General features: G+C 49.1%; 1 protein-coding gene across 1 annotated transcript in view; it reads right to left on the bottom strand.

Moving 5' to 3' along the window:
- LOC139235047 (annexin A4-like) overlaps window positions 1–13,183 on the bottom strand; it is a 48,469-nt gene that overhangs the window by 16,652 nt on the left and 18,634 nt on the right. Inside the window, exons 5-9 of the mRNA XM_070866164.1 lie at window positions 10,887–10,900; window positions 9,509–9,629; window positions 8,366–8,445; window positions 6,782–6,838; window positions 689–782 (exon numbers count right to left, since the gene is read on the bottom strand). Coding sequence (XP_070722265.1) covers window positions 689–782; window positions 6,782–6,838; window positions 8,366–8,445; window positions 9,509–9,629; window positions 10,887–10,900 — 366 coding nt within the window. The remainder of the gene's footprint in view (window positions 1–688; window positions 783–6,781; window positions 6,839–8,365; window positions 8,446–9,508; window positions 9,630–10,886; window positions 10,901–13,183) is intronic.

Genomic DNA, 13,183 nt, shown 5'->3' on the forward strand with positions numbered 1-13,183 from the left:
CCCCTCCGACAGTGCGGCGCTCCCTCAGTACTGCCCCTCCGACAGTGCGGCGCTCCCTCAGTACTGCCCCTCCGACAGTGCGGCGCTCCCTCAGCACTGCCCCTCCGACAGTGCGGCGCTCCCTCAGCACTGCCCCTCCGACAGTGCGGCGCTCCCTCAGCACTGCCCCTCCGACAGTGCGGCGCTCCCTCAGCACCGCCCCTCCGACAGTGCGGCGCTCCCTCAGTACTGCCCCTCCGACAGTGCGGCGCTCCCTCAGTACTGCCCCTCCGATAGTACGGCGCTCCCTCAGTACTGCCCCTCCGACAGTGCGGCGCTCCCTCAGCACTGCCCCTCCGACAGTGCGGCGCTCCCTCAGTACTGCCCCTCCGACAGTACGGCACTCCCTCAGTACTGCCCCTCCGACAGTACGGCGCTCCCTCAGTACTGACAGTGCGGCTCTCCCTCAGCACCGCCCCTCCCACAGCCCTGCACTAGTGTCAGCCTAGATTTTTGTGGTCAACGTCCCTGGAGTGGGACGTGAACCCACAACCTTCTGACACAGAGGTGAGTATTTCAAGACTGGAGAGATAGATAACAAGTTTTTAAAAATTTAGCGGTACATTATTGACAAAACACCTCTTGGGGCAGAATGGAAATGGTGAGCCAGACTAGCAGAATTCAACGCTCGAACCTGCAAAAGCCTCACCTCTTCTTAAATGGTACGGGTTCCTGATGCAGAGAATGCTCAAGAATGCAACTTCGTCCGTCCCCCATTGCTTCTCGCCAGCCTGGAACAGCGTCTGGGTCACAAAAATAAATGGAAGGCAGAACAAGTGGCAGTGAGAGTTAGTCAGGGAACAGCGGAGTTAAAACTGGCTATATACATTGCCATCACACCAAAGGCCCGCTATTCATGAAGCTGAATCACAGAATCATAGAAATTTACAGCACGGAAGGAGACCATTTGGCCCATCGTGTCCGCGCCGGCCGACCAAAAGACTACTCAGCCTAATCCCACTTTCCAGCTGTAGGTTCGTAGCCTTGTAGGTTACGGCACTTCAAGTGCATGTCCAGGTACTTTTTAAATGTGGTGAGTGTTACGAATGCAGATTATAGGAGATACTTTCTGTGTAGTCACTGTATAGTTGCATAAGATGGAGACTTGTTTACCTGATGTACTATCAATAAGGTTTACACTGTGTATTTACTATGCTGGCACCACTAGAGGGTGCAACTGGTGGAGACCGGGGTTTCCTGACATGCCCTGGTGGCAGGGGCTGTATGAAAGGGGAGCCACCATGCTTGTGTCTCACTCTGAAGTTCCGAATAAAGGACCAAGGTCACTACAGTTTGAGTACAACACATTGAATGACTCCACGAAACATAGGTACATTACAGACAGTGAGGGTTCCTGCCTCGACCACCCTCAGGCAGAGAGTTCCAGACTCCGTTATTCTTTCGATGTTGCAATTTTTGTTCTTTGGCCGGGAGTGGGGGGAAACGGAGGAAGAAATGAACCTTGTGCAATGTAACAGAGCAACATCAAAAACAAGAGAAAGAGAGAGAGAGAAAGAGAGAGAGAGAGAGAGTCATGAAGTGAAGTCTTTGTGCTGCCAATGCTGCCAGGCTGGGTGCCCGAATGCAAGACGGAAGGACAGCACGTTCCCAAACAGATCCAGGATAAGCTGTTTTGAAAGCGCCAAGCAGGTTGCCAAGAGAAACACAAAAATGCCTGACCAGCCGGTACAACATCGAGATATGAAGATTGTCACTGCGAGGGAACGCTCAGCTTTTCGGACGAGAAACGGCGCCACCATTAACCGCAGTCAGGCAGCATGACCAGATGCCTGCAGATTGCAAGCTGGCCCCACTATCATTGCAGCAACTATTATTTCAAAGTCATTTTGGACTGGGCAGAGAGCCAGAGGTGTAGATTGTCAGATCAGAAAACTCCAAAGAAGAGGGGCGAGGAAACAAGGATGGACTAGTCATGAAACCTTCGAAATTTACAGCACAGAATTAGGCCATTCGGCCCATCGTGTCCGCGCCAGCCGACAAAGAGCTACCCAGCCTAATCCCACTTTCCAGCTCTGGGTCCGTAGCCCTGCAGGTTACGGCACTTCAGGTGCACATCCAAGTAATTTTTAAAATGTGGTGAGGGTTTCTGCCTCTACCACCCTTTCAGGCAGTGAGTTCCAGACCCCCCACCACCCTCTGGGTGAAAACATTTCCCCCGAAAGCCCCTGTCGATCACAACATGGCTAAACTGTGACCTCAGCCTGCAGTTGGCATGATAAGTTTTCAATTCCAATTCCAGAAAGAATTTAATTGGGAGTTCATTGGACAAGTTTCTATGGTGCATGAAGCATGTTGGAGTGACATAGAATGAAGCAATGCCTTTGATCGTGTTGTGGTCTCTTGTGAGGGGTCTAAAAAACACAGCCACGATGTAGTCGGCGGGCATGCACTCCCACCCAGCCCCTGTAAACTAGGTCCTCCAAAACTCGGCTGCCCGTGTCCTAACTCACACAAAGTCCCGCTCACCCAACATCCCCGTGCTCGCTGACCCGTGTCCTAACTCGCACACAGTCCCGCTCCCCCATCACCCCCTGTGCTCGCAGACCTACATTGGCTCCCGGTCCGGTAATGCTTCAATTTCAAAATTCTCATCTTGGTTTACAAATCTCTCAATGGCCCTCGTCCCTCCCTATCTCTAATCTCCTCCAGCCCCACAACACCCTCCCCCACCCACCCAGGAGATGTCTGTGCTCCTCTAATTCTGCCCTCTTGAGCATCCTTGATTATAGAATCGCTCAACCATCGGTGGCCGTGCCTTCTGTTGCCTGGGCCCAAAGCTCTGGCACTCCCTCCCTAAACCTCTCCGCCTCTTTTTCCTCCTTCAAGACGCTCCTTAAAACCTACCTCTTTGACCAAGCTTTTAATCACCTGCGCTAATTTCTACTTATGCAGCTCTGTGTCAAATTTAAAAAAAAATCTCAATACTATTCCTGTGGGACATTTCACTACGTTAAAAAGGCGCTATATAAATTAAAGTTGTCGATGTCAAAACTCTCAGCTGGAAACGTTGCCTGTGTTTTTCGTTTATTCTTTCGATGTTGCAATTTTGTTGTTTGGCCGGGCAGGGGGGTGGGGCAACGGAGGAAGCAATGAACCGTGTGCAATGTAATAGAGCAACATCAAAAAAGAGAGAGTCATGAAGCGAAGTCTTTGTGCTGCCAACGCTGCCAGGCTGGGGGCCGAATGCAAGACGGAAGGACAGCACGTTCCCAAACAGATCCAGGATAAGCCGTTTTGAAAGCGACAAGCAGGTTGCTAAGAGAAACACGAAAATGCCCGACCAGCCGGTACAACAGAGACATGAAGCTTGTCACTGCGAGGGAACGCTCAGCTTCCCGGACGAGAAACGGCGCCACCATTAACCGGTCAGGCAGCATGACCAGATGCCTGCAGATTTCAAGCTGGCCCCACTATCATTGCAGCAACTATTATTTCAAAGTCATTTGGGACTGGGCAGAGAGCCAGAGGTGTAGATTGTCAGATCAGAAAACGCCAAAAAGTGAGGCGAGGAAAAAGGGTCGGACTAGTCACAAAATCATCGAAATTTACAGCACGGAAGGAGGCCACTCGGCCCATCGTGTCCGCGCCGGCCGACAAAGAGCTACCCAGCCTGATCCCACTTTCCAGCTCTTGGTCCGTAGCCCTGCAGGTTACGGCACTTCAGGTGCACATCCAAGTACTTTTTAAATGTGGTGAGGGTTTCTGCCTCTACCACCCTTTCAGGCAGTGAGTTCCACCCCAGACCCCCACCACCCTCTGGGTGAAAACATTTTCCTTCAAAAATTACGGGAAAACCCCAAAGATGTCCTATAAATATATGAAGAGCAAGAGGATAACTAAAGAAAGGGTAGGGACGATTAGAGATCATGAGGGTAATCTGTGTGTGGAGGCGGAAGACGTTGGAATAGTTCTTCATGAATACTTTGCGTCCGTTTTCACAAAGGAAAGGGGCCAAGCAGATACTGCTATCGAGGAGGAGTGTGAAATTCTGGATGAAATAAATATAGGCAGAGGAAGTATTAAGGGGTTTAGCAATTTTGAAAGTGGCCAAGTCCCCCGGCCCGGATGAAATGCATCCCAGGCTGTTGAGCGAAGTAAGAGAGGAAATAGCAGAGGCCTTGACCATCATTTTCCAGTCCTCTTTGGATCTGGGCATGATGCCAGAGGACTGGAGGACTGCTAATGTAGTAGCCTTGTTTAAGAAGGGAGAAAGGGATAGGCCGGGTAATTACAGGCCCGTCAGCCTAACCTCAGTGGTGGGAAAATTACTGGAAAAAATCCTGAAGGACAGGATAAAATCTACATTTAGAAAGGCAAGGATTAATTAGGGACAGTCAGCACAGATTTGTTACGGGAAGATCATGGTTGACTAACCAGATTGAATTTTTCAAGGAGGTAACCAGGAGGGTCGATGAGGGTAGTGCATGCAACGTAGTGCAAATGAACTTTAGCAAAGCCAGGGAAGGACGCAATTGCATTGGAGGGTGCAGAGGAGATTTAAGAGGATACTGCCTGGAATAGAGAATCTTAGCTGAGGACAGATGGGATAGGCTGGGTTTGTTCTCATTGGAACAGAGGAGGCTGAGAGAAGACCTCATTGAGGTGTCTAAAATTTTGAGGGGCCTGGATAGCAAGGGCCTATTTCCCTTGGAGGGGTCAATTACAAAGGGACATTGGTTTAAGGCGGTTGGTGGAAGGTTTAGAGAGGATTTGAGGGGAAGCTTCTTCATGCAGAGGGTTGTGGAGATCTGGAACTCACTGCCTGGAAGGGTGGCAGTGGCAGAAACCACATTTAAAAAAAAAAGTGCTTGGATGTGCACTTAAAGTGCTTTAACCTGCAGGTTACGGACCAAGAGCTGGAAAGTGGGATTAGACTGGATAACCTCTTGTTGGCTGGTGCAGATACAATAGTAAGTACTGCAGGGAATCGAATACGGCCAGGGTGATGGCCTGGATGGGTCGGAGAGGAATTTTCCCAGATTTTTCCCCCCCCCCAATTGGGTTTTTAAAAATCTGATTTTTGTCTCTCCCAGGAGCTCACATGGCTCTGGTTGGGGCAGGGGGCGGGTGTAGAATGTTTCAGTATAAGGGGTGACGCAGTTGTGCGAGGCGGACTGGTTGGGCTGGGTGCTCTTTGCCATTCCGTCATTGTTCATAGGTTTATATGTAACCTTTGGGGCTGCTGACCGAGGGCCGTGCGGCTCTTTGTCGGCCGGCGCGGACACGATGGGCCGGAATGGCCTCCTTCTGCGCTGTAAATTTCTATGTTTCTAAACCCCCTACCAATTTCTTTAAATCTGTGCCCCCTGGTTATTGACCACAGGTATAATTATAAACCAAATTATAGTCAAAGGTGAACATTGCTGTCCTCCAGCTTCACAAGATGTTAGTACAAGCTCTAATTTTCAGCGACAGTCAGCTGTTTGTCTCCACTCAATATATTCTGCCCAAACTGAAAGGTACGTCAAGCAGTGTGTGCATGTGTGCAGTGAGGAAAGGATGCCGTTTGCCCATTTATTCCGGCTTGCACAACATCAACAAGAATTGTGGAAAGATTGGTGGCACTAATTCATTCGATGAAACAGCACCTCCCAAACCCGCGACCTCTACCACCGAGAAGGACAAGGGCAGCAGGCGCATGGGAACACCACCACCTCCGCGTTCCCCTCCAAGTCACGCGCCATCCCGACTTGGAAATAGATCGGCCGTTCCTTCATCGTCGCTGGGTCACAATCCTGGAACTCCCTCCCCAACAGCACTGTGGGAGCACCTTCACCGCACGGACCGCAGCGGTTCAAGGTGGCGGCTCACCACCACCTTCTCAAGGGGCGATTAGGGGATGGGCAATAAATGACGGCCTTGCCAGCGACGCCCACATCCCGTGAATGAATAAAAAAAGAAAACGGGGCCAGCTGAAGGACTCTGCAAATCCTGCAGACAAGTCACTCCTCGCCCCCTGATGCCCGATTTAACACAGTCCTGATTTATCTTGCCTTGTTGCTAAATATACACCAAACAGCTGTTTTCTGCACCTCAGGGAGCAAAGTGTGAACATCTCATACACGACATACACTGACGAAGTTTCAATAAAGACCTGAACCTGCATTACTACAACCAAGTGCGTGCGTGTGTGTGTGTGTAATCCAACGTTTAACGCAACAAAATAAAAATGAATGAGCGCGAGCAGCCCAACAACTTCAAGAGATAAGCGGAGGTGATCGGAGCCAAATGGCGAGCTCCTGCCTTACGAACGCTGTGCCCCTGACTAGAATAATCAAATAAATAGCAGGGAAATGTGCATCCTTACGTGCAGATCTGGGAAAGTCCACAGGAAAGCCCTGGGTACAACACAGCTTGCATTTCTACAGCACGCTTAACGTAGTTAAACATCTGAAGGCACAAGAGCGAGATCAATAAAAAAAAAAAATTTGACACCGAGCCACAGAATGAGATATTAGGACAGGTGACCAAAAGCTTGGCCAAAGAGGTCGGTTTTAAGGAGCATCTTAAAAAAGGAGAGAGATGTGAAGAGGGATTTCCAGAGCTCAAGACCCAGATATCATAGCTCGCCTTCTCTTTCTGTCCTTGATTACGAGCTTTTTTTGCGGGCGGGGGAGGGTTTAAGCTCTTAGAGGCCTCCGTATTGGCCAGAGATGAAATCATTCCAATAGACTAAACCCTTCTTGACCTCTGCTCCCAGACGCGCAATGCCACTACCAACCTGTGCATCCTGCTTGGCCTGTTCCTCATTCACATGATTTCCTTCATCTCGGTTTCCCTGAAAGTAACCAGACATTTTCGATTTTGAGTTCACACGGTTCAGTAAAATGAGGAAGGACCCAGCAGAGGAAATGGATCACTTCTTCTCTCTCTCTCTCTCTCTCGGTTCACACTTAACTCAGTGACAGCAGCAGCCAAGCCGCCTGGTGCTGACCACACGCTAACCGCGGACTGGGGGCAGGCAGGAGCTGGCTGCTCTGCGCTTACTCGTGAAATTGCACGTAACAGCAGCAGTGATGTGGTCGGGTCAAGCAAGGGGAAGCTATAGTCACAGCACGGAGGCCTGTGGTCAGATTGTGCCTGCAGTACCCAATCCAGTTCTGGTCACCGAGAAACAAGAGAGACACTTCAGCATTCGAGGAAGTGCCAGGAACCACCGGGTCGAAACTCAAGCTTTAGTTATAGTTTGAGTTACAAAGGACAGACTGGAGAAGTCTTGACCAGCATCCCATCCGCCACCTTCAACACTCACTCCGGCGCACCGTGGCTGCAGTGTGCACCGTCTACAAGATGCACTGCAGCAACTCGCCAAGGCTTCTTCGGCAGCACCTCCCAAACCCGCCACCTCTACCACCTAGAAGGACAAGGGCAGCAGGCGCATGGGAACACCACCACCTCCACGTTCCCCTCCCAGTCACACACCATCCCGACTTGGAAATATATCGGCCGTTCCTTCATCGTCACAATCCTGGAACTCCCTCCCCAACAGCACTGTGGGAGCACCTTCACCACACGGACTGCAGCGGTTCAAGGCGACAGCTCACCACCACCTTCTCAAGGGGCGATTAGGGATGGGCAATAAATGCCGGCCTTGCCAGCGACGCCCACATCCCAGGAATCCCCAGAGGTGCAGTCTTTCTGATGGGACTTTAAACCAAGGCCCCGTCTGCCCTCTCAGGTGAATGTAAAAGATCCCATGGCACAACTTTGAAGATGAGCAGGGGGAGTTCTCCCTGGTGTCCTGGGGCCAATATTTATCCCTCAATCAACATCACCAAAACAGATTATCTGGTCATTATCACATTGCTGTTTGTGGGAGCTTGCTGTGTGCAAATTGACTCCCGTGTTTCCTACATTACAAAAGTGACTACACTCAAAAAAGTACTTCATTGGCCGTAAAGCGCTTTGAGACGTCCGGTGGTCGTGAAAGGCGCTATATAAATGCAAGTCTTTTTTATCAGAAATACTGTGCCCGAGCAGAAATTTTAAAAAAGGGACTGCACCTTGACAAACGGGCCAGGCACGACAACGCGCAGGCTCAGGGGGAGGGGGGAAGAAAGCGGGGGGGCCTTGCTTTCAGTATTACAGTAAGGAGACCATGGAGCGGACTGCTTTAAATTCCACTGAAAACTCCGGTTTTGTGTGTCTCCTCATATTAAGGCTGATCAAACTGGATAGCAAGAATACACGCTCCCGTGCTGGCAGAGGTCGCAGGTCGAAGACGGGGCAAAGGTCGTAGCCCCGTCTATCCGGTCCACGCCAGCTTGGTGCCCTGGCAGGAGAGGCCCTGTCGGCTGGTCCTTACCGTTGCCAGGGAGACCAGCACTCGCTGGAACATGTGCGAAGTGTCCCCAGAGATGTCATCCTCAAGGTTCTTGCCAAACTCTGCAAAAAAACACAAGATGATAAGAATTAGGAGCAGGAGTCGGCATTTTGGCCGCGCTCCACCATTCAATGAGATCATGGCTGATCATCGACCTCAACTCCACTTTCCCGCCCGAACCCCATATCCCTTAATATTGAAAAATCGATCAACTCGGTCTTGAATATACTCAAAGACTGAGCCTCCACAGCCCTTTGGGGTAGAGAATCCAAAAAATTCACCACCCTCTGAGTGAAGAAATTTCTCCCCATCTCAGTCCTAAATGGCCGACCCCGTCTTCTGAGACTGTGACCTCTGGTTCTAGACTCCCCAGCCCAGGGGGAAACATCCTCCCTGCATCTACCCAGTCAAGCCCTGCAAGAAAGATTCTGATCCAAAGCTAAGCAGAGCAAATGTAGAAGTCAAAATTACACAACATTTCAGTTCCCCTAGTCAAATAGCAACCAGCTCCCCTTGCTTCACATCGGACAAGCACGGCCAAATATAGATGCAGCATCAACACGCCAACGCACCAGTTGCAAAATTCTCATCCTCGTGTTCAACTCCCTCCGTGGCCTCGTGCCTCTCCCCATCTCTGTAACCTTTGCCAGCCCCTGCAACCCTCCGAGATCTCTGCGCTCCTCCAATTCTGACCTCTAGCGTACTCCCGGATTATAAATCGCTCCACCATTGGTGGCCGTACCTTCAGCTGCCTGGGCCCCAAGCTTTGGAACTCCCTCCCTAAACCTCTCAATCTCCTCCTCGAAGATGCTCCTCCTTAAAAAAAAAATCTACCTCCGTCAAGCTTTTGATCACCTGTGCCAGTGTCTTGGTGGCATTTTTCTTTGCCGGATTACGTACCCCGTGAAGCGCCCTGGGACATTTTACTACGCTAAAAGGCGCTGTTATAAATCCATGTTGCGGTTGATAAATCAGCATTGTCCAAACTCGATCAGAGAAAGTCCGCACAAGTCAGATACAGCTCACTAAATTAATGTTACGGCTTTGTGAAGAGGTAGGGGGGGCAGGGGGCATTAATGCTAGTTGTCAGGAGCACTTCTACATGGGGAAAAAAATAAATTGTACCTTTCTTGTAAGTGGCAACGATCTTCCGGATTTCTTGATTGTTCCGTGAAGCCAAAATCTCAATTAAGCAACCTTCATCGGTACCAGCACCCTGTGGACAGACACAGTTAGTCACACCTCGCTTCTAGATTTCAGAGCCACGCATATCGTTGAAGATGGATTAACTGTTACCCCGCAGATTAAAAAAAATATTTAACACTCTTCATGACACAGTAATTAGATCAAGATTGAATTAAAATGACTCAATGCAGCCAATTATGGCTTCTCCATCTCACAAAATCTCTCTCAATTAAAAGTGTGCCATTAAATGGTTGAGCCCATTTCGTGCCCGTGCTGTTAACTGCCTGAAAATTATTAGCGGGATGGATTGCCTTATGTTTCAAAATCCGTTGTGCAATGAATCACTTTTACACAGGATATACGGCACAGAAACAGGCCGTTCGGCCTAACCAGTCCATGTTCCATGTTTATGTTCCACTCGAGCCTCTGCCAGTCTTTCCTCATCTCAATCTATCAGCATACCCCTCTATTCCCTTCTCCCCCATATGCTTGTCTAGCCTCCCCTTAAATGCATCGATACTATTCGCCTCAACCACTCCCTGTGGTAGTGAGTTCCACATTCTCACCACTCTCTGGGTAAAGAGGTTTCTCCTGAATTCCCCTATTGGATTTCTTGGTGACCATCTTATATTGATGGCCTCTAGTTATGCTCTTCCCCACAAGTGGAAACATTCTCTCTGTATTTGGGAGTGCAGTGTATTTCAACAAACACATCAGCCATTTTGCACCCCAATGACATCCAAACGGCAATAAGCGATGATGTGTTCATTGTGTTTGCTGAAAAGGCCTCCTAGTGTTTCAAGGCTTAAAAACCCCCACCGCAGATCGATTGTTTACAGTCACTGTTTACACATGATCAAAATCTCTGTCCGTCTCCCGCCCGTCTCCCTCCAGCTCAAAGCCAGGTACAAGAGTCAACGGTTCTGGATTGCTGATGGGTCAATGGCACACTGAACTTTAATTCAACGCATTATTCAAACATTATCAAATCAATATTTATATAAAAAAAAAGAAAAAAAAGTAATTCCAGGTGTTGCCTTGAAAGTTACAAATTGGCAGCCCCTCTTTTCTTATTAACTATTTGAAGTCTCCAACAGGTCTAACTATAGCATTGAGCAAGTGTCCCTTGGGATCAGATGTTAAACTGATGTGAAGAGAGACAGATTTGCATTTATATAATGCCTTTCACGGCCACCCAACGTCTCAAAGTACATTATTGGCTGCAAAGTGCTTTGAGTGTGGTCACTGTTGTAATGTGGGAAACGTAGCAGCCAATTTGCGCACAGCAAGCTCCCACAAACATCAATGTGACAATGACCAGATCATCTGTTTCTGTGTTACGTTGGTTGAGGGATAAATATTAGCCCCAGGACACCGGGGATAACTCCTCTTCAAAATACTGCCGTGGGAACTTTTACATCCACGAGAGGGCAGACGGGGCCTCGGTTTAATGTCTCATCCGAAAAACGGCACCTCCGACAGTGCGGGGCTCCCTCAGCCCTGCACTGGAATGTCAGCCGAGATTTTTGTGCTCAAGTCTCGGGAGTGGGTGAATCAATTCCTCTCGGTGACGTAGATCGACAGAGAAATGTTGGTCACAACTGGATTCAGAGAAAAAACAGAATTGATGAGAATTTCACTGCCAGGGTTTGTGGTCAAGGTTCCCGATTAGATTATACGGGAAAGGCGGATAAAGAAAAACAGGACGAAGGGACACGGTAACCGAGCAGGTAAATGTGATTCAATCTTTTTGCTGATGGAGGGTGGAGGCTGACACAGACCAGATGGGCCGAATGGCCTGCGTCATGTAGTAACTCGTATGTATCCTATTTCCAAGTAGCCTGTTCCGTTGGAAGATAGTGAACCAATCACAGACCACGTCACGGGAGGGCAAAAAATGACCAATGATGATCTACCATTCGTCGAACCCTACAAGATTTGTAACATCCAGCAGGCAGTGTCTCAGATTATTATCTGATCCCAAGGGACGCTTGCTCAATGATCCCATTGGACCAGTTGTCCAAGGCGGAGACAGACAGATTTTTGAGCGATAAGGGAATAGAGGGTTATAGAGAGTGGGCAGGGAAGTGGAGTTGAGGCCTAGATCAGACCAGCCATGATCTTATTGAATGGTGGAGCTGGCTCGAGGGGCTGAATGGCCGACTCCCGCTCCTATTTTTTATGTTGGAGACTACGAAAAGTAAATTAAAAAGCGGGCTGCCAATTTACATCTTTCTGGGCACCACCAGGAATTAAATTTTTTCTTTATAAACCGCTTTTTAATCTTCAAATATTGATTTGACAGTGTTTGAATATTGCGTTGAACTAAAGTTCAGCGTGCCGTGTGCCATTGACCTGCCAGCAATCCAGAACCGGCGACACTTGTACCTGGCTTCGAGCTGCAGGGAGACGGGCGGCGACATGGAGATTTGCATCATGTGCAAACAGCGACTGGGAAAAAATCAATCTGCGGTGGGGGTTTGAAGCTTTGAAACACTAGGAGGTCTTTTCAGCATCACAATGAACGCAGGTACAAGGGAGATCCAAGCACCAATTTCACAAGCTTTGGATGAGATCACAGAGAAGCTTTTCTCCCCGCAGGTTAGTCACCGTCTGAAACAAACTCCCACACAGCAGGGAATCGATTCTGGGTCAACAGGTACCTTTCATAATCGCTGGGCTGGACCGATTCATAGAAACATAGAAAATAGGTGCAGGTGTAGGCCATTCAGCCCTTCGAGCCTGCACCGCCATTCAATGAGATCATGGCTGAACATGCAACTTCAATACCCCATTCCTGCTTTCTCTCCATGCCCCCGATCCCTTTAGCCGTAAGGGCCACATCTAACTCCATTTTGAATATATCTAATGAACTTGCCTCAACAACTTGCTGTGGTAGAGAATTCCACAGGTTCACAACTCTGAGTGAAGAAGTTTTTCCTCATCTCGGTCCTAAATGGCTTACCCCTTATCCTTAGACTGTGACCCCTGGTTCTGGACTTCCCCAACATCGGGAACATTCTTCCTGCATCTAACCTGTCCAGTCCCTTCACTTCTGGAGAAGGGAGATTTGTGGACGAGAGATATTAATATCACTTGGTCTTTTTCAGGTGAGGTTGCGGAACGAGCAAAGCTCCGTTAAGTAGAATCAGGAGTTAGTAGTGATATCCCGGGGAGTGTGGGGGGGGGGGGGGGTGGGTGAGTGTCCGTTATAAAATCATACACAGGTTCTGGATGGAGTGGGTTTGATCGGCTGAATGGCTCGACTCCCCTATAGATTGCACGCTCTCAATGTCTAGAACAGGAAAGACACGGGCACGTACAAATGGGCCAAAACCTCTTGAAAGACTAAATGGAGTTAATAGCAAAAATCATCAATTTCAAAGTGAATAATAAAAGCCATTGTTCTGTGCCTGGGCAATGCATACAGGAGAATCACGTGTCAGTCACTCACCAACTGCATTTATTGAGTTCAGATTCTCTTTCATTGTAACAGTAGCCATTGGTAGCAATCAAACCTCGAGTGGGACTCGAACCCACAACCTTCTGACTCAGACTCGAGCACAAAAAATCTAGGCGGTCACTCAGGGGCAGTGCTGAGGGAGCGGCGCACTG

The sequence above is a fragment of the Pristiophorus japonicus genome, chromosome 22 (genome assembly GCF_044704955.1).
Source record: "Pristiophorus japonicus isolate sPriJap1 chromosome 22, sPriJap1.hap1, whole genome shotgun sequence".
NCBI lineage: Eukaryota > Metazoa > Chordata > Chondrichthyes > Pristiophoridae > Pristiophorus > Pristiophorus japonicus.